The sequence below is a fragment of the Columba livia genome, chromosome 16 (genome assembly GCF_036013475.1).
Source record: "Columba livia isolate bColLiv1 breed racing homer chromosome 16, bColLiv1.pat.W.v2, whole genome shotgun sequence".
In the NCBI taxonomy this organism is placed as follows: domain Eukaryota; kingdom Metazoa; phylum Chordata; class Aves; order Columbiformes; family Columbidae; genus Columba; species Columba livia.
The window spans coordinates 5743306-5771255 of record NC_088617.1 but is presented as its reverse complement, the minus strand read 5'-3'; the positions used below and the strand labels follow the sequence as shown (position 1 = coordinate 5771255).

General features: G+C 55.8%; 3 protein-coding genes across 7 annotated transcripts; 1 reads left to right on the top strand and 2 right to left on the bottom strand.

The window, feature by feature from the left end:
* Positions 1–144: 144 nt before the first annotated feature.
* On the top strand, positions 145–7745 carry LOC110355889 (BPI fold-containing family B member 4-like). Its single transcript, XM_021282035.2, has 12 exons — positions 145–238; positions 1904–2006; positions 2260–2463; positions 2557–2950; positions 3418–3522; positions 4024–4170; positions 4694–4757; positions 5304–5364; positions 5919–6010; positions 6086–6128; positions 6781–6836; positions 7022–7745. The coding sequence occupies exons 2-11, from the start codon at positions 1919–1921 to the stop codon at positions 6810–6812; spliced, it is 1230 nt and encodes a 409-aa protein (XP_021137710.2). The 5' UTR covers positions 145–238; positions 1904–1918; the 3' UTR covers positions 6813–6836; positions 7022–7745.
* Positions 7742–18823, bottom strand: CDK5RAP1 (CDK5 regulatory subunit associated protein 1). Of its 4 annotated transcripts, none has more exons than XR_010466560.1 (16): positions 18542–18823; positions 17830–17933; positions 17336–17370; positions 16423–16523; positions 16036–16246; positions 15264–15384; positions 14858–15088; positions 14497–14594; positions 14333–14388; positions 14094–14224; positions 13076–13225; positions 12681–12821; positions 12395–12536; positions 11464–11597; positions 9378–9538; positions 7742–8533 (listed from the first exon to the last, which is right to left on the bottom strand). XR_010466560.1 is itself a non-coding variant. In XM_065032083.1 (13 exons), the coding sequence occupies exons 1-13, from the start codon at positions 18759–18761 to the stop codon at positions 12456–12458; spliced, it is 1680 nt and encodes a 559-aa protein (XP_064888155.1). In that variant the 5' UTR covers positions 18762–18823; the 3' UTR covers positions 12301–12455. The 4 variants fall into 4 exon arrangements, 1 of the variants encoding a protein (XP_064888155.1); XR_010466562.1 differs by lacking the exon at positions 18542–18823 and adding an exon at positions 18027–18046; XR_010466561.1 differs by lacking the exon at positions 11464–11597.
* Positions 18824–19071: 248 nt separating this feature from the next.
* Positions 19072–27288, bottom strand: LOC102095375 (bactericidal permeability increasing protein). 2 transcript variants are annotated; one of them, XM_005499522.3, is made up of 15 exons: positions 27086–27288; positions 26196–26304; positions 25782–25910; positions 24872–25027; positions 24449–24512; positions 23212–23275; positions 22660–22751; positions 22379–22555; positions 22090–22149; positions 21800–21967; positions 21429–21496; positions 21164–21206; positions 20748–20811; positions 20125–20201; positions 19072–19427 (listed from the first exon to the last, which is right to left on the bottom strand). In XM_005499522.3, exons 1-15 carry the CDS (start codon positions 27198–27200, stop codon positions 19374–19376), a joined length of 1440 nt encoding a protein of 479 aa, XP_005499579.2. In that variant the 5' UTR covers positions 27201–27288; the 3' UTR covers positions 19072–19373. The 2 variants fall into 2 exon arrangements, with proteins under 2 accessions (XP_005499579.2, XP_005499580.2); XM_005499523.3 differs by having other exon boundaries at positions 25794–25910.
* Between the last annotated feature and the right edge of the window lie 662 nt (positions 27289–27950).

The window sequence follows — 27950 nt, the reverse complement described above, 5'->3', positions numbered from 1 at the left end:
TCCCCCCCCGGCTCACTGGGTGCTGCTGGGCTCACTGGGTGCTGCTGGCCATGGTCCAGTACAGCTGCGTGTGGCATCCGGGGTCAGGCTGGTGGCACCTGACGGGCAGTGAAGAGGAGCCGTCCCTGCTCCATCCTCCCTGGCCTTTCCTGGTTCCTGCCACTGGGTATATAAGAGCTGCTCCCACAGCGCCCGGGGACACCGTGAGCAGCTGCACCAGCACATCAAAGGGCTCCAGGTAAGTGGCATTAAGGGACTGTGGCCACAGAGCACTAGATCACCTACAGCAAAGTAACTTGGCTTTGAAACAAGAATTTTAATGATGTTTTCCTTTGATTTCTGTAGCAGCATTTAATCATTTATGCAAATTAATTTTTAAAGCTAGCAGTGCTCTTGCTTGTTAAATTCCACCTTTATTTTTGTTGTTGTTAAGTTTGCTGTAACAAATAATCTAGCAGAAATGACTAGGATTTTGTTCATTATCTTGGTCACCAGAATTCAGAACAATTTTCAGCTTATCAGATCTCAGCTGGTATAAAATGAGGGTTTATCTGCAAAGCCATACCTGCATTTTGCATGTACGAGATGTTCAGCTCGCTTAAATGTGTGTGACCAAGGAGGTACCAACCTGATAGATATTGTTAATAACTGCGGAGGCAGTTTGTCACGTATTCTCTCCAAGAGCCCTTGTAAAAGACCTGACGACCATTTCAGCTTCCCTTTACAATGCTGCGCACGTCTGGCAGAGACCCTCCAACAAATCCCCCTGATTTTATTTGACACCATTTTCAATGGGAGCTGCTCAAGCCTCTCTCTTTCTCTCCTGTTCAATAATCACAGCTACAGGAGCTGTGCATCATTACATGCTGATCAAAGGGAAAATGTAAAAGACAGGCTACTGAATTAAAGTCTAATTTAATTGTGCCAAGAACTGTCATAGAGGGACTTTTTTTTTTTAAGTATCTGGAGCAGATAAAGAAGTTGTTCAGTCTGACCTAAATAATGTTGTTTCTCCGTGTGGAACCTCTGCAATCCGCAGCCCGTACATTGTTTTTCTAGAAGGGCCGGTCGGGGTGGCTGGGCCGTGGGCTCTGCCGGCGGTTGCTCCTCAAACCAGGGCCATGGCAGCGGTTCTGCAGGTGCCTCTTTGGTGTCTCTGCAAACACTGTTCTGTGCACACACAAACACTCGACAGCGCTGGTTGCAACCCCAGGCTGTCCAGCTCCTTTGGGAACGCGAGGTCCTTGAGGGTGCTTTTTTTCTAATAGAGGCAGATTAAATATGGGAAAATGGGCTCTTTTCATAACCTGAATGGAGCAAGATGAGAAAAACAAACAACCTGCCCACAGAAAAGTGAGTCTGATGTTGGCTGCGCTTGGAACTTCAATAACGCAAGGTGTTCTTCATAAGGAGGAGAAGGACACACTTTGACGCGCACTGTTCTTTATCTGGCCGTGCCCCTTTGAGTGTTCTTCTTTCAGGACCATTTTGGCGCTGTCACCAGCCATCCGTCTCTCTTGGCACAAGATCCTCCTGCCTTATGTCCATCTTTCCTGCTCTCTACAAAGTGGCATTTTCTCCCTCTGAGCCTCCCTGCACAGTCAGGCTCCCAGCTCTGCAGCGGGTGGCCTGACCAGGCATGGGGACACCAATGACCCCGGAGGAGCCATCACCGTGTTCCAGCTGCTCCCTGATAACCAGCAGCAGTTTGACCTCTGGGTGGTCAGAGGGTGCTGTGGGGCAGGGCTGGGCTCTCGGGCTGGGGAGGGTTCCTGGAGGCTGTATGACCTGTCCCACCACCCTGCGGTGGCACATGTGAAGGACAGAGAGTGGGGCCGGTGCCCAGGCTGCCGATTTGCCTGTGCTGGAGCTGGTGCTTGGGCTGATGTGTGTCTCTCCACAGGTGCTGGGTCAGGAGATGTTGCCCTTGTGGTGTCTCGTCCTTCTTGGGGGCCTCCTCAACCTGGGCAGTGCCCTTGGGCTGAGCCCTGTGCAACCCAGTGATGGTGAGCTGGGGGGTTTTCTGCGTGTCCCTGGGGAGGGTGGTAGTACAAGTAGCCACACATACCCCCCGATCTTGGTGTGTCCTCTGCCATGCTGGGCTCACAGAGTGTCCTTCTGCTCATCAGGGACCTGCCAGGCTCGGCTCCATGGGGAACCAGCTTTGGTCAAGCTAATGTGGCTGAACCAGCCTCTCTTGTCAATGAAATCTTTCCAACAGTGCAAGTCTGATTAGTAACTGGGACTTCCTTGGTGCAGGTCTGCTTGGTACTGGTCTTCTCGGCAGTGAAGGTCTCGTCAGCAACAAAGGTGGATTGCTTGGCACAGGCCTTCTAGGTGAAGGTGGCCTGCTTGGTACCGGCCTCCTGGGCAGGGGCAGTCCAAGTGGAGAAGAAAGTGGAGGTCCCCTTGGTGCAGGAGAACAGTCCAGCAGCTCTGGGATCCTTGGCACAGGCCTCCTAGGTGAGAAAGCTCTACTTGGCACGGGTGTGCTTGGGAGACGAGGGCTTCTAGGTGGTGAAAGCCAGAACAGTAACAGAGGTCTGACTGTTGCAGGAGGACAACCTGGCAGCAGCGGTCTGCTCGGCACAGGCATCCTTGGTGGGGAAAGCCTTGGTAATGGCCTTCTTGGCAATGGCCTCCTCAGCAATAAAAGCCTTCTTGGAGATAAAGGTCTGCTTGGCACAGGCATCCTTGGTGGGGAAAGCCTTGGCAATGGTCTTCTTGGCAATGGCCTCCTTGGCAATACAAGCCTTCTTGGAGAGAAAGGTCTGCTCGGCACAGGGCTGCTTGGAAAAGGAGGTCTCCTAGGCAATGGAAGTATGCTTGATCTTGATGGTCTTCTGGGTGGAGGAGGACTCCTAGGTGGAGAACTGCTGGGTGGAGGAGGACTCCTAGGTGGAGGACTGCTGAGTAATGGGATCCCTCACAAGTCAACACACTTGGCCTGGTAAGTCAGAGCAGAAGCTCGGTGGTGGTGGTGCTCACTGCAGGGTAACAAATAATGTTCAGAGGACAGGCTCCCCCGAAGGGGAGCTCCAGAGGACCAGTTCCTTCCTGTTACACAACCACCAGCCCTGGGCTTGCAGCTCATGTGAGGAGCTGCAACGGGTGAAGTTCCAACCAGAGGCAGGAAAAGTCCGCCCCGTGGCAGTGATGTGACTCTGCAATGGGCACCCCGAGAGGCAGGGGAAGGTTGAGGTTGAGTCTCAGTGGGACGTGGCCCTGAGAAACCTGGCCCTGCTTTGGGGTTGAGTCTTCTGGGAGCAGGATTGACCCTTCTCCATCTTCACTTTTGACTGAGAATATCCACACAGGTGACAGGTTGGATGGTGAGCAGGGAGCGATGGGGCTGTAGGGTCTGCTCCTGCTGGTCACACCATCTCAAGGAGGCTTTGCTTCTGCGTCCACCCCCAGGTTGAAGGCACTGAACCTCGAGAATGTCAGAGTGTCATGGCAGATCCTCAGTGGGCGTGAGCTCGTGCTGAAGCTGTACTCGAAGCTGGTGCTGCGCTTGCCAGGGTGAGCAGGGCTGCTGGGAGCGAGGCCGCGGGGCCTGGGGCTGCTGGGGCGGACGGGACGTTCCTGGTGCTGGAGAAACGTCCCCAAACTCTGGGCAAGGGGCTGGCGGGGGAAGCTCTGCTTGGAGTTGCTGCTGCTCCCTGGGGACGTTCCCAGCTGTCCCCACGCCAAAGGCACAGCCGTAGTCTGTGGTCTTGGCAGAGGCAGAGGTGGCGGAGGCAAAGAGCCAAGAAGGCTCCATGCTCCTTCATGTTGCCTTGTCCTTCCTTGTCCTTCCTCCCCTGAAGCCAGAACTGTCCTTGGAACGCCTCAGGGCCTGTTGGCACTGTCCTTGGGTGACAATCTGCCAACAAGACCAGGGGCCTGGTGAAAGTTCTGGGACTAAAACATTGTCCCAGCTGAGCCCAAGCTGGCAGCTCAGCCACAGACTCTGCTCGTCTCTCCTGCTTTGATCTCCTCCATAAGCCCTCAAGTCACAACAGTTACCTCCTTGTTTTTCAGGATTTTTCACTTTCTGAGCGGATCCTCGGTAGAAACGAACATCACGTCCCACATCGCCCTGACCCAGGACACCCCCGGGGACCTCAAGTTCATGGTTAAGGATTGCAGCAACCTGCTTGGTGGCTTCAGGGTCAACCTGCGCCCGGGGTGAGTGCCGGAGCACTGACCATCACTGGGCTGGTGTCGCGCACCGGGGTCCCGTGTCCGGCCTTGAGACCACCCAGTGCTTCACAAGGAAGGTTAATTTAGCAAAACCCCCATGGCAGCGTGTAGAGTGAGTGGCAGCTCCATCACCGTGGGGTTTTCTCATAGACCAGCCAAGTTTTTGGAGAATGCTGCAAGGGGTGGGATGTTGGTGTGTGCAGGGGAAATAGTGAAAGCCCTGTGCAGGGCCAGCCCTTTGCGAGTTTGCAGTGGCGCCAAATTTCTGTCTCAGATCTGGGCAGCACAGATTTATTTACACATTAACCATCAGATTTTGAGAGGCAGATATCCAAGTCCTGAGCATCTGCAATTCCTGCTGTAGCCTGGGGGAGCTGTGGGCCTGCGGAACTGTCACAGCAGAGACCAGGGGCAACGGGTGCTCCCGCCCGCACTGGGGCAGCACAGGAGCTCGGGTGGGTTGGGTTGGACACCTTCCCTGGTAACTGTCACTTGTTTCCCTTCCCAGCCTCTTCACCAACCTGGTGAGCCGGTTGCTGAACTCCTCTCTGCAGACCCTCGTGCCTGCACTGGTGAGTGCCTGGAGCCCCTTCGCTGTAAGATGCTGCGCTTGAACTTAAATTACTGCTCTTGCCATAACTATGTAGCAGATTTACGTATATGCACATGTATATATATATATATATGTGTGTGTGTGCACAGACACACACCCACATCCCATAAGTGAATTCTGCAGACTTCCTTGGTCTTTCTTACAGTCAGGATTTATTTGTTAGAAGTAATTCCAATTCCATCAGGCAATGTTACGGGATAATTTGTAATCAATTGCTTTCTGAAGCGCCTCCTGGTACTGCGCCGGTGCAGTAAGCAGGAGTGACAGCCTCACTTAGAGAAAAGGTGCTCGTTAGAAAATCCCTTATTCTGCTAAATAGAATCTGTGCCGTTTTGAGAAGAGGGCTGAACAATTTATATTGCTCTTTTTCCACGGAGGAAACTATGCTGTAGGAGCTGATTATTCCATCTTGATTTAAAGTCTGTGAAACCCAAATGCTGTTAGGAAACGCGCTGCTACACCCACGATATTCTCACCAAAGTTGTGCCTCTTGTTACCATTGCAGCTTTGCCCATTAGTGAATATTTGGGTCAGCATCATCAATATTAAGCTACAGTTCCTCAACCGTAAGTTGTTAATTTTTCTCTGTTAATTTTGAGAGTGACGTGGGGGTTTTGCGTGTGCCCGGGGGAGCAGGAGCAGCCCCACTCGATCAGCAAAGCTGCGATGGTGGCACTGTCTGGCTCAGCCCCTGCTGCTCGCAGCACTGAAGCACCAGGATCCTCCTGTTCCCAGGGCTGGTTCATAACCAGGGCCACCCCAAGCTGCTGCCAGAGTGGGCTCTGCCGGGATCCCTGTTTACAGCCCTGCAGAGCGCCGGGTTTTCCCTCCCAGGCTCTGTTGGTCTCCAGCCCTGCACAGACACAACTGCTGCTTCCTTGCAAGCCAAATTGTCCCCATTTACCCCAAACACCTCCCAGGTGATGGAGCATGTGCCTGGCAGCTCCGGCTGTCACAGGAACCTCTGAACACCACGGGGAAGATGAGGGTTTTCCCTCCTCTGGTGTCAGGGATGTCCCTGGGCAGCAACTTTCCCTCCTCTGGTGCCAGTGCGGCTCTGGGCAGGCCGCTCCTGGACAGACAGACAGACAGGCACAGACAGCTCCTCTCTCTCCCGCAGGTCTCATCCCCTTTGGGCTCCTGGGGAAGATCCACTCGGCTCTCTCCAGTTTGCCGCTGACGTCTGGGCAGTACGTGGAGCTGGATTTGCAGGTCTGGCCGTGTCCCGTCCCTCTCCCCCCACAGCCCCACAGTTAAACATTTTAAGACCTCTTTTGGTTTTTGCAGCGTTCCCCATTCCCAGGCGCCTTCATCGACTGGCTCCTGCAAAGTAAGTCTGGCCGTGATGCACGATGAGGATCCAGTGGTGTCTGTGACCAGAGGGACAGTGGGGCTGCCTGGGGGGACAAATCCTGGCACAGGGAGCAGGTCCTTGTGACCCCACAGTGCAGCCAAAGCCCTGGGGTGCTGATGCATCTCAGGGCAGCATCACCAGGTGCTCACACCCACATGGCGCAGCGGTGCTGGGGCATAGTCAGTGTCCCTGGTCCCCAGACATGTCCCCAGCTGCTCTGTGCTTGGTGGCTGCGGGCATGTGGCGGTGAGACAAAGTCTGTGGCTCATACTGTGCCCTGCACAGCCTTGGAAAAGTCGCTTCACCTCTCATAAACGGATTTAATAATATTTGCTTAGTAGGAGTGAATAATGGTCCTCGGGATGCTGTGAGGATTAATTAATATTTGCAGAGGTGATTGGAAGAGTTTTCAGCTTCATCTGCAAAGTTAATATATAGGGGAGGGAAGGAAGAGCTGGAAGCCGTCCCAGCTTCCCCAGAGGTGAATTCTTCGGAGCACTAAATCATCTCAGCCCATAAAGCCAGGGGGGGTCTCAGGCCGCTGCAGAGCCCAGCCTGGGGCATGGGCTGCAGGGTTGGGGGCCAGAGATTTGGGTGGGCACCACTGACCTGTGTCCCTCTGCCCCAGTTGCAGGAGTCGACCCCGGGAGTGCTGAGTAGCTGCGGGAGTGGCAGCGCCGTGGGGTAAGGACCGTTTGCTGCTGGGACTTGGTCATGGCTCTGCTGCTGGCTGGGCCAGTGCTGGTGCCGGTGCAGGGCAGGATGCGCCCCGGGGCTGACCCTGATTCCTGGGGCAGGAGGGGACAGGGAGCACAAGGCTGCTCTGAGCTCCCGCGCTTCCCCAAACCTCAGTTCTGGTGTCCCCTCAGGTGTCCTGGTGGCAACTGCCCCCGTATCACCCTGAGGAGGAGCAGGGATGGGAGGAAGATGACTTGATGCCTGCAGAATAGACATGAAAACGGAGGAACCCCACCAAGAAAATACACTATATTTTCCTGCTTTGTATTTCAGCCTTACCACACTTTGGTGTCTCTGTTCAGTCCAGGGTTAGCCGTGCCAATGGTCAGCTGTGCCAATGGTTAGCTGTGCCCCCTGCCCTTCCAGCTGTCCTGGCCATGAGCTGCTTGTCACCGCAGTCACTGACAGAGCCACCCCCACTCCTCTGGTCACACGCACCCCAGTTTCACGCTGGACCAGGACATCCCCACATCCTGGTTTGTGCCCCTACGGCCGCCCCACTGGGACTGAGTTTGCACCAACTTCCCGGGAGGGGCAGAAAGAAAAGGAACAATCGCTGCTGAAATGTGAACACTCTGTGTTTGCTCTCCTGCTTCTGCTTGATTAGCTGACTATTTCAAAAGGAAATGTTGCTGTTTGTAGTGATTTCATACTGTTAGAAGGCAAAGGCAGCCTACAATCTAATCCAAACATGTACTTGGCTGATATGTTCCCAACCAGTTATGCTTTGAACTGATCACAGTGAACGCTATCCTGTCGTGTAATCTCCAAGTGGATTTGTCTGTGTTGTGGGTGAGGCGGATTCACGTCCCTTCTGTTGCTTCTTACAATAAAAAGGATTTTTCTTCATCTGCATTCAGCACATGACTTGGTTTATTTCCAAACTGCCGAAGGATTTTTGCATTTGCAAGGGTTTGGTTATTTATCTCTCTTATCAGCTACAGAAGTAAGTCACAAACAAAGAATATTCAAGAGCTAATAGTGCTAGGAAGGTGGGAACCAAACGTGAACCTTGGTGTTGCTTCTGTGCTTCAGCCGTTACCCTTGGCATCTTCATGGATGCAGAAAGGGGCGGAGGACAATTCTGTCTGGCTTTCCATTTCCACAGCAGTGTGCTGAATATTAATGAGCCTGAAGCTGGTGCGGCGGCTGCTGCAGGTACTGGCTGTACCGGCTGTGGGTTGGGATGGGTTTGGTGCAACTCTCGGCTGGGTTATGGGTTTGGTGTGAGTGCTTTGCCAGGCAGCTCCTTCACTGTCCCCAGAGCACCCGACAGCTCTATTGGAACCGTCACCGTGCGGCGGGCTGGTGTCACACCAGGAGCACCTTTCTCCTCCTCGTTACCGCAAGAGGTTGAGTAGGGAAACCAGGTTCGTTTCAGCTTTAATCCTCCCAGCCTGTGTCCCTGAGTTTGCTGCTGCAGGGGGGGCACAGGAGGATCCAGGGGGGAGCATACAAAGTCTTTGTCTCTTTTTCCCAGAGAGAACCCAATACAGCTGTCCAAATAAATTGCACCACCTCTGCCTCACGGGAGGTATTTTAATTCCTCTGTTGACTCAGGCTCTCGGGAGCACCCGGCGTGGCAGAGCTCAGCCTGGGCTCAGAGCTGCACCCCCCTGTGTCCGACCAGCTCTGCACCCTGACTGCGAAAGGAAAAAATACTTGAAAAACTGTCTGGAAGATATAAAGCCATTAATGAAAAACATCAGAAAACAGATATCAAGCAATGACACCACGATGAGAGCTTACTAATAGGGAAGTCTAAAGATAAAACTAATTTAAACCTGATGAGACAGGACATCTCATCTTCAGGAGAATGAGAAGTCAATAGTCAGCTGTCAGCAAAGGAAATAAATTGCTCAGGAGGGAGGAGGCAAAGCCACAGGACTCCTGAGCCCCAGAGAGCAGCACTTACTGTGACGGACGTGCACGATACGCTCTGAATTCACAAACTGTGAAAAGCCGGAGCTGCCACTCACAGCAGCAGCTCTGCCACTGATGTTCAGCTCACGGTCCCAGATACAACTGATTTTAGAAATGGAAAACATTTTTTAAAGTGCTTCATGTTGCATTAAATCCCTAAGCTTTACACAAAGAGCTTGGGCACTGGTGATGAAAACCCAGGGGAGGAAACCTCAGCAGGCTGTGACTGCAGCGGCACTGCTGGGGGGAGAGAAGGGGGCCAGGGGAAAGGGCCGCGGGTGCGTGCAGCCCGTTTGCTGCAGGGAAACCCCCAGGGAAGGGAAAGAAAGCGTTTCCGCCAGCAGGACGCTCAGTGGCGACGCCTCGCATCACCTGCCACGGCTTCAGCAGAGCAAAGGCTCTGGCCAGCCCCCATCAAACTGTGCCTACAGGCTGCCATCGGGAAAATGTCAGTCATTCCTCCAACTGCACTGATATTCAGAAAGAAAACAGCCTGCAGCCCTCTGGGGCTCCTTCGGAAGGACGTGACACAGCACAGGCAGCTCTGGCACTGGGAAAACCCACCTGCTGCTTGGAGAGCCCTGGAGAGGAACAGGGCTGGGCAGGGAGCGATGGGCGGTTATTGTGAGATTGTCCTTGTGCAATAACGGGCAGCGAGGAGCAGATGAACGCTGGCTGAGAGCACCCGCTGCCGCCTGTCCCTCCTCCATGAGCACAGCTCAGACCTGCAGACAAACAAATGAGACATGCAGACAAACAGGTTTGTGCTTCAGGGCTGGGGGACGATGGGGCCTGGAGAAAAAACGAGCTCTTGTTCTCTTGGAGAGCGCCCTTTCTGCCCCGTGGAGCTCCCACTGTGCTGCTGGTAGGTCCAGGACAGGAGAGCGTGTGGGCCGCGTGTGCTCAAACCCTGGGCTGGGGAGACACCTCGAGCATGGCTGTGCCTGGTAGTAAATGTCAGCCCTGCACTTCAGGGCTGTGCTGGGAAAAGGGAGCTGCCAACCGCCTCGTTAGGTGTTTGCCGATGGGTGAACAGGGTCAGACCAGCTTTCAACCTGTGACAGGGCTGCTGGCTCCTGCGGCCCCTCGGGGATGCACCAGAACTTGTTTGGGATACCAGAGGTGAGGGCCGAGCTTCATCACAGAATGCATCTTAGGAGGACACTTACAAAATTGGTTGGAATTAAGGCTTTTAAACACTACGCTCTGGAAAATAAAAACCTAGCAGGTTTCTTTGTGGGTAACAAATCCGAGACACTCACGGTCCTGCCAAGTCTGGATACCAATTCCTGGCTCTGTGCTCTCTCCAGAGGAGAGATTCTGCGCCCGGTGACATTAACCAGCAATCCCAGCAGAACAAGCCCCCTCCACTGCTGAACTGTGCCCAAATACCACAACACTTCAGTCCCAACTGCAGAAGGCACAGGTGTAAATTAGCGTGGGGGATTTATCATAAAATCTGTGAAGTTCAGGCCTCTCATCCCTGCTCAGGCTGGGAAGAGAAACAACCAGGAATGAGCACGAGGCAGAATGAACACAGACACGAATTCAGCTTCCCTAACAGCCAAATTCAGGGAGCAAATCTGACACAGAAACCACATCCCACCTCTAGCCCCTGAGAAAAACACGTTCCTGCTTCCTGGCAGAGACAAATGACGAACTCAGCAGCCAAGGTCAGTGCAAGCGCTGCTGCACGGATGTGTCACTGCCATAAACCTCAACCCTCGTTCCACAGGCCCATAAAAACTAAGGAGGCGAGGCAAATAGTGAGTGCTATGGCTCCCGGGGGAGCCTGTGCAGCCAGCACCATCACCTCCTCATCAGAATGTAAAACTCAGCTCTCCTCCTCATTAGTCTCCTGCTCTTAAAATAATGATTGTAAAATGGCCACAGCTGGCCCCAAGGGTGGGTGCAGAGGGGGACACTGCACCCTGCGCTCAACCTCCCACCCGGAGAGGTGCCAGGGGAGGTCAGAACTGGCAGCGAGAGGTGAGCTCAGCCCTCCACGGGTGCTGCCTCCAGGCGCTTGGGAAACCAGGCTGGGAGCTGCCAGGGGGCAGGAGAACCAGTACACTGTCCCAGTTTTAATTAGCAAGCAGACAAGGGCTGCAGCACCTGCTGCTGCTGAGGGACAATGCTTACACATCCTTACACACCCTGCTGCTTCCTCGGGTGTTCCAACCCAAAGAGCTTCGCACTGCCACTTCCTCCAAACCCGTCTTCCAGAGCTCACCAGGCTGCAGAGGTCCAGGACGTGCTCTGGGCATTTAGGCTGAGGACACGTCCCTGTCTGGAGCCAGAACGGCAGCCAGTGTTTGTCAGCACCTCAGAATCAGCACTGACTTGTGCTGACTGTGCAGATTCACTTCCCTGAGAAAAGAATCAGCTCTGAGATAATAAGCAAAATGTATTTGTTTCTTCAACTAAGGCCTAATGAATATTCAGTGAACCATGCTGTTTTCAAAGAGATACAATTATATCCCAGAAAGAGCAGAGCAGGAGAGAAGGCTTTCTAGCAAAACCCTTTCATGTTTATTTTAAAATTCTGCACGTTCATGTAGTGACTGCTCTATTAAGAGCTGATCAGCTGTTCCTTCAAAATTTGTCACTGGATAGAGCCTTTTATGATTTATTTAAATAAAATTATTACCTATATTAAAAAGGATGATTCTTTCTCCCATCTCTCAAGAGAGAGTTTACTCACAAGTGCAGGTTACAGGTCCTTGTTTGAATTTAGCAGGCCAGGCTGGAATGTCACACAATGCAGCCAGGGGCAGCTGTTGGCTGATAACAAGAAGGAACTATAAAACACACTTAAAGAACTCATTGGCCATTTAAATCAACACAACCCTTTCTCTCCTCTCTTGAGCAACAGGAAGGACATCACAGATGTCTGGATCACAACCAGTTCTCCCCCTGCGTCCCCTCAGGCCTGGGGATGGGGAATCCTCACTAAGCCGGACCCAAACATCCCAGTGCAGAGTCAGGCTGTGCTCCCTCACCCTCAGGTACAATAGACAGAGCATCACTCGTGCACATTAAACACCATTTTATATTCCACGGTTCAGTGCCACACCCCCTCATACAGGCATGGTGCAGTTCTCACATCCCTACTCCAAGCATTCTGCAGATCAGGAAGTTACCAGCATTTGTAAAGAGTTCATCACATCCCTCCCTGTTCTTTCAGTTCTTTGCCCCACTACGGCAGCACTCCTGCCATTCCCCAGCAGCTACTGGAGCTGTATTTTCTAGGCACTGCCAGTTTTTGCAGCTTCTAAATCCACTGGAGCGAGCAGGAAGGCCCTGCTCTGCAGCCAGACCTGTCTTGGGCTGGGCCGCAGCAGGGGACGTGAGCAGAGCACAGAGCTGCAGCACCCGAGGGTGCGCCCAGCGGACAAAAACATGTGACCACACAGTATGGGGTTTGGCAAGTCCATACCCAGCTTCCATCCCTTCTCCCTTCAAATTCACACAGCACTACGAGGGCTAGGTTGTTGCCAAAATAATAAATTATATGCATATTTTATTATTATTTCACACATGTATTCTAATATACATACATTTCCCTGTTTCTATCCTACCTCCACCTGACCAAACTCCCATGTTTTTTCCTGGAGAAGAGGCACTGGTAGCAGGGCTGGCTCAGCGAGCAGCCGCGGCGCGGGAGAGGCTGGTGCGGCAGAGCAGGACTCCCCTCAGGGTCTGTGAGCTAGCAGCCGTCACCTGCAAGGGACACACAGCCATCCTCAGGAGCCGGAATGCCCAGGAGGATCCATTCTAATCCTCGGCTCTCATGGCAGCAGCTGCTCTCGAGAATAGCACTATACAAGGAAGAGAGCCCGAGGAAACACATTGCAGACAGGTCACCTTCACCAGCACGTAGTCCCCCGGCTGGGCTCTGACCGGCGCCCGGCAGCCCGCAGCGTCCTCCGTCTCGGTGTCGGGGAAGATCACCTTGATGTTGCCGTCGTTCCTCCCGCACAGCTCAGAGGCAGAGCGCTTGCTGGGCTGGGAGGAGGACAGGGACCATTACCTGTGACAGCTCCTGTACACTGCTGGGCTTTAGAGCCTCAATAATTAATTGAGCGCTATTGTCAGCATTAAAACCCACATTCCACCCTATTAAACATGCCGGGTAACAACGTGCTACAGCCAAAGCTGCTGCGTGACACCCCCGCACCACAGCCAACGTTTCACAGCCCACACTAGCACAGTGCTCAGCCAGCCAGAGGGGAGCAGGACACTGCTCAGCACACACTCACCCCCTCCACCAGCACCAGCTGGGCCTGGCCCACCATCGCCCTGTGTGCCCTCGCAGCCTCCTCTCGGAACACGGTAATGAGCTCCTCCAGCCGCCGTTTCTTCACGTCTGCAGGCACATCATCTTGCAGCCGGTGATACGCCCGGGTTTTCTGCGAACAGACAAAACAAGTGTGGCCCCTCAGTAATGAACACGCTGAGATCAGAACCTCGCCTGACCCCAGCCAGCAGCAGCTGTCCATACATTCGTTTGTATTTACAATCCTGGGGAACATTTTCAGTTGCTAAGCATCAGCAACATCCTTGAGTTCCTCACATTCTTTCTGCATCACCTTTGTGGCAGAGATTTGGTGCAGGGCACTGAGTACCCGTGTGTGTGGAATAGTTCTGCAGCTCCTAGAAGGTGTGTCTGCTGTCTGTCTGGCCACAAGGTCAGGCAATGGATTCTACTCCATCCAGTCCCAAATGCTGCAAGGTGATCCATATTCCCTTGCTTCCTTGTGTTTTCTACCTCCTGTCCTCCTCCCCATTAGCATCATGCACTTTGAGCGCATTCTAAAGGAAACTCATCGCCTATCCACTCTTCTCACAGAAATACCTTCTGAAAACTCACCACTTCCCTCCAAACTCAACTGTCAGAGTTTCTGTAGCTGGCTCCAGCTCAGCTACATCAGCACAACTTTCATTAGCAAATACAAATGTACCTGCAGACACATCTCTGCAGCCAGGACTGTTTCCCTGCAGTCACTCTGGGGCGTCTGCAGGGCCAGGTCACTCGGTCACGAATCAGCCCTGACGCTCACACAAGGAGCTGGAAGCCTTTCAGGCACAAAGGTGGCCCCTACAGAGCCACACACACTACAAGTGCTGCATGCAAGCAAAAAAATCTACCTGTATACCAAGTCTTTAGCTATTATCTTCAATAGCTTTTGTTTTAGTGTCTTATTGTGAGCAACAGCACTCAGGAATTAGGTGAGATACCCAGAGAGAAGAGTCTTCTCCCTTGGGTCCTGCACTCACCTGCCTCATGCTGTAGGCAAACAGGAACCCCACGTTGTAGCGCACTTCCCGCAGCAAGGACAGAGTCTGCTGGTGATCTTCCTCCGTCTCTCCGCAGAAACCAGCAATGAAATCGCTGCTTAAGCTCACTCCTGTAAGACACAGCTTTACAGCTCCCTCAGGGAAGAGAGGAACACTTCACTCAAGGACAGTGAGATACAGCCGTGCTGAGCTCAGACCCAGCCTGAGGGAACCCCTACCTGGAATGGACTCACGCACGTGCTGTACAAGCTCTAAATACGCTTCTCTTGTGTATCTGCAAAGAACAACAGGGATATGCTAATCAAAAAACCACGACATCAATGAGGAGAAAGCAGCACCCTAAAAGCAGGCAGGGTACAGGACTGCCCGTGGGGACACTCACCCCCGTCGCATGGTCTCTAGGACTCGCGTGCTCCCACTCTGTGCTGGCAGGTGAAGCTGTTTGCAGATGTTGTGTCGCTCCTGGATCAGCTGCAGGACCTGCGATGGGCAATCATGAGACAATGTCACAGGCAGCTCTACACTACCAGGATGCCTGCCTAACAGGATTTCCTGGGTAAAAGGCAGCAGATTCCAAACCTGCCAGCTTTAGCACAAACATTTACCCCTGGGAGCTGCTGTTCCCACCCTGTGATTCCGTGTTCCCTCTGGGAAGGAAGTGCAGCCCACACACCAATCACATCTCACACAGTTCAGAGCTGCCTGCCCTCAAGCAGGGGTCTGGGTGTTTATTGTACACTTGCCTCATCAGGAAAATCCTTGGGGTGTGGAGAGGTGAAACGGATCCTCATTTCTGGATCAATCCTAGAGACCTGGTCTAGAAGATGCGCAAAGCGCAAGCCTCCTGGTTTAGCTTTGTAGACTGTGCTAAAGCCACGACTGAGCCCTGGGGCAGCAGCTGATTGAAACTGCACCTCAGATGTGTCTCGAAAGCTGTTGACGTTCTGACCCAAAAGGGTCACTTCCTTCACTCCCTGCAAAGATAAACAGAGAGGAAAAAACATAACCCAGTCAGGATGCTTGAGCTGCAGGGGCAGCTGCTGTTTCATTCATACTTCAAGAAGGAGTCTTCATAGGAAGCCCTTCATTCCCTGTCTGGTCCAAGGTGTGACTGTGCACACTGTCACCAAGAACCATCCTCTGCCTCACCTGGTCCGAGAGCATCCTCACTTCCTGCAGGATGGAGGCGACGGGGCGGCTTCTCTCACGGCCACGCGTGAAGGGCACGATGCAATAGCTGCACATGTTGTCACAGCCCCGCATGATCGATCTGCCCAGAGGAGAAGCCCAGGTCACACCACGATTGCTCTGGAGGAATTAACCGTGTCGCATCCTGCCCTGCCCGGACCTGGCCCAGCCCCAGCACACACAGCACCAGCTCTGAACGCGGCTCGCACCACTCCAGGCAGAGCTGCCTCCTGCGTGTCCCCCTCACACCTGGTTTCCTGAGTGCAGTTCCAGGAAACTTGGGAAGCAACTACTGAGGCACAGACTTGCATGGCAATGTGGCTGAGTTGAAAGACCCCTCTGCAGTCTGTTCCCACAGACAGTGACACTGTCCTGTGCCCCATGGCCCCACTGAGCAGAGTCTGATTTAATGTTTCGGAATCTTATTATCAAAACCAGGCAAATGGAAACAAAACCAACGGAAGTTACAGTGCATGCAGGATCAGAACTAAACAGAAGAACCTGGGGCAGGACACAGCAGAAGGCAGGGGATGCGAGAGGCACAGAGCTCAGAAAGGCACAAACGTCGGTGGGACAGAAATCACGTAGTGCAGCACAGGGCTCAGACAACCAGCGCTCTCCAAGGAGAGGAGCCCAGACACCACACCCCGGGCAGCTGCCGTCACCAACATGGCTGCTCCGCAGAGCAGCATTCCCAGAGCTGTAGAACCACGCACAGGGCAGAGGTACTTACACAAACGCTGTGGTGCCACCCGCGCTGGTCTGGACGGGCAGGATATCTGCATAAGTCTCATCCAGCGACAGCAGGACATTGGCAGCTTGCTGGCCAGACTCTGCCACGGCCAACAGCCGCGGAAGGTCACGGTAGGCATCAGGGCCTGCCACAATATCGACCAGCTTCTCCCTGTGCAGGATCTCCTCCTTAAGCCTCTCGGCCATGCATCCTGCACCAAAGGAGAAGGGTCCTCATGAGGCAGCGCCTGTTACTCCTCCACACCCCTCCCTGGCTGCCCTCCCCATGCAGAACAGGCCTGATGCCACCAGAGGAGACAAGGGAAGGTGGCACGATGGGATATGGCACAGCAGCGTCTCATACACTGCTGTGCATTCCGACAGATACCCAGGATCCCGATGCGGAGAGGTGGGCGAGCTGGCTGCCGCCGGGCTTTCAGTGCCTTGAGGTGCTGCAGGCGGTTCCAGATGGTCTGCTCTGCCTTCTCCCTGCCAGGGCAGGACACTGCCGTTACCAACAAAACAGCTGTCACTCCTGTCAAACCGCTGCTGTTCCAATCAGGTACACACTATTTCGATCAAACAGCCATTATTCTGATCAAACAGCCGCTATTCTGATTATCACACTTTAACAGTCCCGCAGCGTGAAGCGGACCAAATGCTTTGAGAAGAGAGCTCAGGTAAAGACAGGGAATCATCCACTTGATGATCTGATGGCACGAGAAAATGCCATTTGTGGTGTGATTACGGTTTTACTCTAGCTTATCTACTATCACTTTGCTCACTTGGGAGCATCTGCCCTGCAGAAACTAGGGGACAAAACTCTGGCGGAGACGGTCTGCCTGAGCCCGCCAACATGAGCTACCCTGCAATGACACTGAGCACCCAACATCTGCTGCGTTCAGAATAAAAAGCAAAACCATCTACATATTTATATCCCAGATTTCCCTTAAAACTTATTTTCCAAATTTTTAAAGCACAGGCTCTGTACTGGGCAGACAGTCAGTTCAAGAGAAGATAGAATAAAAAAAATCATTAAAGCACAAATATGCACAGATTTCTAACAGCCCATGACGTATACACAGAGCTTACACTACCAAAGAGCTTCTCACTCTACAGAAAAACAATTAATAGCACAACTAATGTTACATGTTTTAGCATCAGCTAGCTCATCCTCTAGCTACACAGGCAGTTTCACATCTGCATGCTCTTTTACTCACACAACACATTTATTGCCTTGGATTTCAAATAGTAATTCCTTAAAAACCGTATAAAACCAGCAGTGACAAAAGTTTCCTTACCTGACGGAACAGGTGACAAGGAGAATCACATCTGCCTAAAATGAAAACAACAAAAAAGGAAAAAGAATTAGTAAAAGCCAAGTGGTAAGTACTCATGCCCTGCACAGGAAACCTGAGTAGGCAGACTACAACACTCATTTAACTCAGTGAAGAAGATCTGCCCAGGTGCATGGCAGGTTTCTGTAGAAGACAAGCAGAGTCTTCCAGTAAATGGCAGAAGTAAACTCAGACAAAGATGAGTCAGGAGTATCCCGCTGTGTCCAATCCCTCTCCAACTGAGAGGAAACCCAGCAGTTTAAAGACAAAAAAACCCTGAAAAAGCCCAAACCTCACAGCTTTCTGGCACACATTAAGTAGTTTCCTTTACTCTCCAGAACTTAAACTGCAAAACCCACGACATCCTACAGGACTGTGCTGCAGACAGACGCCAGGACGTGCAGGCACAGCGCAAGGCGGCGCCTCCAGACCCGCTGCCGGAGCTGCCAGTTCCCCACCTCAGCCAGGTCCCTGGTCCTCACGTAGCCGCTCTTCTGCAGGATGGCCCAAGCGATCTCGGTGTCATTGACATTCATTTGGCAGCCGTACGTCTCCAGGTACACTGCAACAAAGGCGCCGTGACACAGCTGCCTGCCTGGGTGCTCTCAGGGGTGCTCTCAGGGACCCTCTCCATAGGAAGGAACTTCGGTCCCACCATGGGAGAGTCAGGCAAGCTGCATAAAAGCTGTTTCACTCGCAGCCCGTACCGAAAGGATAAAACAAACACAAAGACAGACTCTGGGGAGCCCGAGGGCCTCAGGGCACGTCACTGCAACACCACAGGCCGTGACTGTGCCTGGCGCCTGGCAGAGGCGCAGAAGCCGTGTTGTTACTGAGACAGCATCGAGTGCAACAAGCCCCATCCCAGAGCCAAGAGCTCTGCCCCGTTCCCGAGCTCTGCCCCTTCTCCGGCTGCCAACCCGCATACGGATCGCAGACAGGTCAGAGCAACCACTCCCCAGTGCGCCTGCACGGCCGGGGAGACACAGCAACGGGTACGTGGGCAGCGACCTAGACTTCTGATAACGTTAAAATAACCTTCTGGCCCCCAGGGCACCCGAATAACCCGCGTGTGCCGGGCACGCTGCACTGACCCTGCTCCGGCTGCGGGGCACCACGAACCCCGGCCCGGCCCCGGCCACCCCTCGGCTCCCGGGCCCCGCCACGGACCTTTCCCGGGCCCGGGGGCAGAGCTCGGCTGCGGCTCCGGCTCTGGCTGCGGCTCCCCCGCGGCGGCCCCTCGCAGGAAGTGCCGCAGGTCCGGCCCCGCGGGCAGCGCGGCCCTGCGCCCCCCCGGCCCGCAGCGCACTCGGCGGGCGGCCCCGGCGCGGGGGAAACCGGCCGAGCGGAGCAGCGCCGCGGGCCGCAGCGCCCGGCGCCAGGGCAGCATGGCCGCGCCCGGGGGAGCGCTTTGCGGGACGGACGGGCGGGAAGCGGCGCCGACAGGGCGGGACGGCCCCGCCGTGCACCGCCCAAACGGCCCCGCCGCGCCCCCGCCCCTGGGCGCTGCGTTCCGCCGCTCCCGCCCCGCTGCCGGGCGGAGCCGAAGTCACCGCGGCGGAAAAGAGAAATAACGAGGAAAACATGTGTGTGGTGCTTTGCCACGACCGCAGGGATAAAAATAACCGAAACAGGCGTTTCTCGGCGCCTGCGGCCGCCTCCGGGCCGGTGCGAAGGGTCCGGGAAGCATAACACGGAGATGATGGTCACACACAACCACAGCCCCCACCGGCCGCCTTTATTGCCATCAGCTGCCTCCGACACGGCAGAGGCGGGAGAGGAGGGGACTGGGGGGCTTGGGGTCCGGGGCCCCCCCAGCAGTGCTGGGTGAACCCGGGCTGGGGGAGTTCAGCTCCAGGGGGGCCGGTGCTGCTGTCCCCGGCTGCCATCCGGGCAGCGAGGGACATTGCGGCAGAACCAGGCACTTCAGCTCCAGTGGTGGGGCCGAGGGAAGGGAAGGGGTGACGGGGCAGTTTTGGTGCTCGAGGTCTCTCTTGTCACCTTATCTCCCGATCTGGGGCTGAAACTGCACATCTGCTCCCAGCAGCAGGAAATTCTGGGGGAAAAAGAGAAAGAATGGGGCTGTGCCTGGCCTGGGTGGCTGTGGCCCCCAGCACCCACCACATCTCAGGCAGGAAGGGCAGGCACAGGGGGTTCTGCCAGCCCTGCTGATGAACTTTGCCCTGGGATGTTCCCAAACCATTTCACAGCCCCACCCTTCCATAAATGCTCAGCATCCCCATAGTGAGACCCTCTGGGGCTTCTCCAGGGCTGCCCACAACAGCAGCTTTCTCTGCTCCCAGGCCCCGGCCGGGCTCCTGCTCCCAGCCCGGCTGCGGTGCTGGTCCCGCTGCAGAGAGATGTGTCCAGCTGCAGCTGCTCTGCTCTCACAGGCAGCATCCTGCCCAGGGAACACAGGGGCTGGAGGACAATGCTGCTGCAGAGCTCTGTGTGCTGCTATAAAAAACATTGTGGGAAACTCAGGCCATGGGTTTAAGAACTGGGGGAAGATGTGGTGCCACTCAGGGGGTGCAGAACCCGGACCCAGCCCATGCAGAGGGGAGAAGCAGAACCCAGACCTGGCCCATGCAGAGGGGAGAAGCAGGGCTCTGGTGTGCAGCTGTGCTGCCAGGATCCCAGCTGAGCATCTTCTTGAGCCCAGTGTGGGCAGGGGAACAGGCTCCTCACACTGAGCGGCAGGCGGGGGCTCAGTGCGGCAGGACAGGCTCTGGCCAGGTGCTGCCCTCACTCACCTGGTGAAACCGCACCAGGATGTTGGAGAGCTGGATCCTGTCGGGCAGCGGCAGCGGGAAGCCCTCCCCTAACCTGGCTGGAAAAGACAACACACATGGATGTGATGGGATGGAAGGGGAGCAAGGGAAAGCACAGGCCATGCAAAGCAAGCAACCACCTCCTTTCCCCGTCGCTTTCTTCACCCACACTGCTCCCGAGGGAGGCAGAGGAAATCCCTAAACCCCTCCTGAGCTCCACAGAAGGGCTGGGGGCTGCATGCTGTGCCATGGTCCCCCCCCGCCAGGCCCCTGGCAGCCACCAACACCACCCTGGCTGCATGTGCAGGGAGTCACAGGAAGCAGTGAGTGGGGGTGAGGGTCTGGAACACATTAGGATGTGCAGCAGGATGAGTTTTTCCATTGTGTTCACTGCTGAATGAATGTCACAGCACCGAAAGGCTCCTGCATGCTGCTGCCCACAGCCTTCGCAAGGCACCTTTTCTGCTTTCTCCTGCCCTCACTGCAGCTTTACCCACCCAGCAGACTTGACAACAGGGATTTAATTAGTTAGCTGGGCCTGCTCAGATGGAACAACCTGGCCAGCGACTTCTCCAGCACCCCCATTCCCCCCAGCAGGTTCTCACCATTGACACGTGGGAGCAGGATTTTGGAAGCCACGATATTCATGATAGACTGCAGCGTTCGCACCTGGGGGCAGAGAAAGGGGCAAGAAAAAGAGCTTTAGTCTGCGGGAGAGCAGATGACAGGGCACTGGAGGATAATTAGGAAAAGGAAGATAGAGAGGAGCTGGGACGGGCACACAGGTCTCCAGACAGCAGCGGCTCTGTCTGGCCATGCTGGTGTGGTAGGAAGAGCAGCAGTGAGACGTAGCAGCAGCTGGTCCTGCACCTTCCCCAGCCCCACAGGCTGAGGGGTCTGTGGGGTCAAGCGCAGGGTCCTGGGTGTAGCCCCAGGCCCTGTGTCAGGGGCAGGGGAATGAGCCCCCTCCTTGGTCCCCAGCAGGCTCTCACCTCCATGGTCATGGGCAAGGATGGCTTACCTGGAAAGCACCGACATCTGACTGCTTCAGAGAGAGTTTAATCCTGCACAGAGATAGAGGTGATGCTATCATGACTGTCCCCACAGGGAGAGCGAGTCCCACCTTGGTGCCACCTGTCGATGGCTGGGGGACTCCCGCTCTCTCCAGCCCAGCTCATCCCCTCTGTATCCTGTCCCCAACTCTGGGACCTCCCCACCTCACCTCTGTCCCCAGGAGCTCAGAGCAGAAGCCTCCCCAGCCCCCCAGCACTGCTTCCCCTCTGTACCTGCCCACAGTCAGGCTCCCAACAATGTGCCCAGATGTCACATCCACAACGGCAGAGACGTTGGTTGTCTAGGGGGAGAATGCAGAGCTCTGGCAGTGCTCACCCCCTCACCCCAGCCCAGACCAGCCGGGGCAGGTTTATACAGTTAAACCTGGCACTGGTCAGCTTGGGTGTTTTCCTGTTGGGGACACCCCACGGCAAGGCTGGTTTTGGACTGTGAGCAGCCCCTCTTGTGGCAGAGCTCCCAGCAATGGCTCAGCATCACTAAGCGCAGTAGGAGGAGGGTACACAGCTCCAGCTGCTGTTTCAGCACTGCTGAGGAGCAGGAACGAGCCCAACAATTGGAGTGCCGCAGGCTGAGCCCAACTCACCAGGCTGAGGAGGAAGAGGGGAGCCAGGGTGGCATCGGGGAGGACGGCGTATGCCTGCACATCCACCACAGGCTGCAGCGAGAACCCCCCAGGTCCAATGCTCAGGAACGGAGCGGAGCGGGTGGAGAGCCTGAACTTCATCGGCAGCTTTGGGTACATCGTCTCCAGCTGCAGAGGAGCGGGGAGAGGATGGAGACAGCAGCACAAACCCCTGCGCCTCGGGGAGAGCACCATGCACGGAGCAAACCCCTGTGCAAAGAGCAGGAGCTGCAGGGGTCAGGACCACTCACCTGAGGAATGAAGGCTGAGAAGGTGGAGGTGTTCAGGCGGAAGTCAGCACCTCCTGGGATCTGCAGGGATGGGATGGTCACACTGGGATGACGCAGAGTGGCTGAGCTGTGGTGGGATCAGCCCCCCGCTGCCGTGCCCCCATCACACAGCCCCCAGCTCTCAGGCTCAGGCAGCTTGTCGGGGGAGCCAGGGGAACACCTCGAGTCCACAGGCTGCCACTGAGCTCCCCTGCAAATGGAACCCACTGCCCAGGGGCGCAGGGTCAGCCCCATCCCAGCCACTGCTCACCATGGAGTCCGAGATCTCAAAGACCAGTGCCCCGGCACTGTGGTAGGCAAAGCTGGCAGTGTTGAAGAAGTAGCTGGAGGCTCCAAAGTAAACCATGCGTTCGTGATCCGGGGGGAGGCCCAGCGGCAGTGGAGGGAAAGGGACAGTGGCGCGGTGGGCCAGGGAGAAGAACTCGCCCTAGGAGGAGCAAGAGGAGTGAAGCAGGAGGTACCTGAGCCCGTTCCCACCCACCTGCAGTGATGGCATCAGCCAGCTCGAGGTTCCCCAGTGCAGCCTCTCACCTTCAGGCCCGTGTCCAGGGAGCGGGCGGTAGCAGTTGGGGATGCCACCAAGGCGTAATCGATGCCAGTCATGGAATCTATCCTGGCTGTGACTATAAGACACAGGACAGATAGATCAGTGAGGGGAGGTGGCACGGGGACACCGGGAACAGGTGCCTCTGCTGGCATCCAGGGCAGAGCTGCGCCTGGGCTGCCCGATGCACCTGTTCAGTCCCAGCTTCGTGTGTGTGTGCGCTTCTGTTGAGAAGCAAAAATCCCATTTCCCTCCTAACTCAATTTTTCAGCCACATGGACTAACTCTGGAGCACAGGAGTGGTTGGGGGTCCCTTGAGTACAACAGCCTGTGCTCCCTCCAGCTCTGGGGCACAGCGCTTTGGTGGCTGCATGCACGGCTGAACAGGTGCATGGTGATAAGTCGCTGCTTGTACAGCTTTCCCAGCTCCCAGCATGGGTGCAGAAGTACAAGGAAATGGGGAGCGGGCATGAGACAAAGCACTGTCCTCACGGCTGGGAAGGAATGCTCCTGAAACCCCGTGCGGTGCCGTCTGGTACCTGGCAGGGTCCGGGCATAAGGCTGGAGCTCATTCCGCACGGCCTTGGCCACGTTGTCACAGACCTGCGAGCAATAGAGGCAGTGAGGTTGAGCGAGGGCAGTTCTGCCAGCATGAGTGGTTCACCCCACTGGGTTGAAGCCTCAGCTGCACTCTCGGCTTTGCTGCTCAGTGCTGGTTTTATTCCTTGCAAAAACCTGCTTAAATAAAAATCCCTTCCAACTCAGGACATTCTATGATTCTATGACCAAGACCTCCCAGTGACCAGGATCTCCCTGTGACAGGCTCCCCTGCACTGGGGGCACAGGGGCCGTCCAGGCTGGTGCAGCAGGAGCAGGAGGCAGCCCCGGTGCGATGCTGTCCCAGCCCCTGCCCTCTCCTGCCCATCACCCCTCACTCTCACACATGGAGAAGGACATCAAGAAACATGTGTTGGGCAAAAGGGCCTGGAGGAGGAGCCCAGGGCAGCCCACGGTCTCCTTGGAGCCCCAGGACTACTCTCTTCCAGGAGGTAAAACAGCAGAAAAGGCGTGTGAGCCCCAGCTTAGGTCCTGCTGCCAGCCCATCTGCTGCCGCGGCCTTGGGAAGCCTGGACACAGCACCGGGAATGGTGCCCGGGCAGGAGGATGTGCTGTGAGAGCGGGATTTGCCTCTTCTCCAGCTGCTCCTTCCTGAGCAAGGTTCACATCCAGGGAGGCTGCACTGCCTGCCAGGCAGCCTTGTTCTAATTACTGTGAACAGCTTGTTGCCATGTCTTGCTGCAGGTCCCCTGCATGTAGGCTTTTGTGTGGGGGTACAGGACCAGACCCCCCCGACACACCATTAAAACAAGACAGCAAATATCTGAGCTCCAGAAATGAGGGTTTCCACCCAGCACTCCCCAAAGCACATGGGAGTGTGGCTGGTTAAAGGACAGCTCCAAGCGGGCTTCCTCTGTTAGTCAGTTTGGCTGAGGTGTTAAGATCTAATTAACTGACCACATGGAAAGAAAAGGCTTTGTTAATTAGTAACCAATTACACTGAGCTTTGGCAAAGGCTGCAGGTTTCAAATTCAGCCTAAACCACACGATACTATGGAGACAGCAGTCAGCGATGCCCGTTTTCACCAACTGGGCAGCACAAACACACCTAAGTGTCCTGCTCCAGTGCAATCCCTCCATGTGCTCTGACCTCTCACATCAACTACCAGCAAGGGCTGAAGCCACCAGGAGAACCCGAGCACTGCCCCGCTCACATACCTTCCCCTCCAGGGCCTTACGCAGTCTGGACTCAACAGCCTTTTTGAAGAGGTTGTAAACCAACCTGCAGAGAAAGTCAGAGAGGAGTCCCTGAGCCCAGGGGCTGCTGCAAGGTTATGTATTGGGAAAAGGAGACACTAGCAATTCTGGACACTGGGGACCACCATTCCTGCACCAGTTTGGTGTCTGGCCACAGCAGGACAAATCAGGCCAGGTTCAAGTCCATTTAGCTGCCTCTCCGGACGAGAAGGACATCGCCAGAGCCCAGAGTAGCTGTCTGGGATGTGTGAGTGGGCAGGATGGGTTGCCTCCCAGGGACCACAGATGTGCCAGCATCTTATCCCTGCTCTGGGGTCTGGGAGCCAGTTCCCGCGGCAGAGGGGCCACATGTGGCATTTCTAGCCCTGCACAGTGAATACGTACGACAGCTTGCCCAAGAAGCGTACGCGGACTTTGGAGATGCGGGTGCTGCAGCTGGACGTGTCAACGGTGGGTTTCCCAGAGCTGTCACTGCCCAGCCTCAGGTTGATTCTGATATAGACGTTCTCCACCTTCAGGTTAAATGAACCACTGGACCGGCTGCAGGGAGAGGAGCACAAGAAAGTGACGTTTCTCACCAGTGAGTCCTGATCAAATCCAAACCAGCCAGAGCTTTGGGACATCTTTAATTAACTCAGGCTGTTCCTTGTAGTGAGCACCCAGAGGAGACTAGCAAGGCTTTCAAACTCAGGGAAACTAAATTGCACTGGAACATAAATGAGGAGAAGTCACCTTTAGATGGAGAGGACTGAGAGCAAGTGTGGGAGATGGAAGAGAAGAAGGAGAGTTAATGCACAGCTCCTTCATCATCCACCTTGTTATTGCCTCCCACCCTGTTTTAACCATCTCAGTGGCTTTACAAGTGGCAATGACCTCTGCCCACCCCAGTCCTGGCTCAGCTCTGTCTCTGCGGGGGCTTGGGAAGGTGGCCCCAGTGTGAGTGGGAGGGATGGTCCCTCACACCCCAGGTGCCACAAGAGGGGAGGTGGTGTCCACATTGCTCCCCAGCCACTTGCAAGTGTGATAAACGCTGCCTGCCCAGCGCCAAGGGCTCCCAGCACAGAGGGAGACCTGGGGCTCCCCTGGGGCCAGGGGGTACCCCGGGGTGAGGGGCTCCCAGATGTGCATTGGGAACACACCAGCTGTGGGAAAGACATGTCAGCACTTCTGGAGAGAGCGAAGCAACAGCTGCCCAGGTACCGGGGAGACAGAGAGGAGAAAAAACATGTCCAGACCCAGAGAGGAGGACACAGAGCAAAACCCCTGAGCAGGGTGGAGGGAGCTGGGCACATACATTAATCCGTACTTCACCCGCCAGTTCCCGTTCAGCTCGGCGAAGGCATTGGAGATGGAGACCTGCAGGCCCACGTTGGGGACCAGGGAAATTTGCGAGTGTGGCAAGTGGAAAGTGCGAAGGTCCAAACTAAAAATAAATAAATGAAAAATAAGACATAAGTCACATTACAGGGGTGCCTCACCGGTGGGCACACAGCTGGGGAGGGAGGGCGTGGGGCCACCGTGCCAGCAGCATCCTCAGCTCCTGTCCTGCTGTGGCACAGCTGTGCCTGGCAGGGACACGCAGAGCAGAGCGGCGCCTTGGGAAACATTGTCCCCGCAGCCACGCACAGCAGATCCAAACCCCACACAGCAGGAGCGAGAGGTGAAATGGGGCAGCGAGGAGCTGGGCCAGAGCACGGGCAGGACTCACTTGGAGATCTGATAGTACACCTTCCCCAGGAAACGAAAATCACCCGAGATGTCCGGCAGCTTCAGCCGGGCCAGCTCCTTCTCCAGGATGGCGATCGCATGCTGGTGGGCTGCAAGGGCAGGGGGAGAGCATCACCACCACCCGCTGGTACCAGGGCTGCTTCCCACTGCCCAGGCCACCTTTAGAGCTAATCTGGGTGCACAGAGCCCCTGTGAGCACACAGGGAATGCTGCCTGACATCTGCTTGCAAGCCCCAGGGGCAGGTGGTGTCCAGGAGGCACAGAAAGGGAGCAGAGGTGCCAGTTCTGGGCTGGGCACCCTGCGAGGGTGCGGGAGGTCCCAGCACTGCAGGCAAAGCTGGCTGGAGCACACCACCCAGGGAGCAGCACGGCACCGATGGGTGCTGCAGCCCTGCATCCCTCTGGGGAGACACGTCCTTCCCTCCCGCACGGCTGGCAGAGCTGCCGGGTAAATGATCCGTTTCTCTCGCAGTGTATTCCCATCCATAACCGTGCTCTGCCTGCCTCAATAACCCAGCATGGGGCATATCCACTTCCATCACTGCCCCCTGCAGCTCCCCCCCACAGCTCCAGTGGGGCTCACAGCTTGGCTGCCTCACATGTGCTGTGACCACAGGACACACCAGCCCTGCGCATCCACCACCTGCCGAGGCAGAGCCCCCGAGACCCCGTGGGGCCACACACCCCACAGTGCTCCAGGAGGGGTGGTATGGGCAGGCGGGTGCATCTGCAGGGACCCCTGGGCGATGGTGCATTCGGCACCCATGGCCGAAGGTCCCCTGTCTGCCCCAGGACTCTGCACTCTGTGAGCAAGCACCCAGCTCTGCCCCTCAGCCACCTGCAAAGAGAGAAAGCAGAGGCCAAACCCACCATAGTCCAGGCCTGCCTGGGTGATCCTGACCACGAAGCCGGGGTTGGTGGCGCCGGTGAGTGCCAGGCACAGGGCCAGTGCCCCACATGCCACTACCAGGCTCTGCGCTCGCATCCTGGCTGCCCCACGGTGCCACTGCCAGTCTGTCCTTCCGCACCGCCTTTATATCCCTGCCAAAACGGGAACCGCGGTGAGGCGGCTGTGCAGACCAGCTGTGGCGGGGCGTCCCCGCAGCCCCAGGGCTTCCTGCTGGGCCACTGCCCCGGACCTCAGCACTGCTGGCACCCGCGCCAATGGCACGGCACACCCACATCCCACGGCACCATCGCTGCAGAGCAGCCTTGCGACACAGTCAGGGCTAAAGAAAGCAAATTATGGTTTCTCACCCCATATGGGCAGACCCCGGGTCCCCTGCACCCATGGGGCAGCTGCCTGCACTGGGGTTGCATCAGGGCACCTGAATCACGGGGTGGCCTGCACCTCCAGCCCTGGCACCAGATTCTGCCACAGAGCAGCCCTGTGTGGAGGGGATGTCCAGCACACCAGGAACAAGCCCCAGGCGCAAAACTCCTGGAGCCCTGATGTCCCAGCGCTTTTGCTCACAGCAGCTGGAGCCGGGTGCAGCCAGGCAGGAGAGGCAGCAGCCCACAGCCCCAGCCGGACCCTCCCTGGCTGCAGAGCAAAACATTTAAGCTACTTCCATTTCCCATCAGGGAGCTGGCAGGAGCGGGCACAGGAAGCCCTCGGCAGCTGATGCAGGCAGATCTCATGCTGCATCCAGGGAAGTCCTGGTTGCCAGAGGCAACATCCCTGATCAGGAGCTTGTGAAATGCAGCTATTGCTCAAGCACAGTCTGGGGCTGTC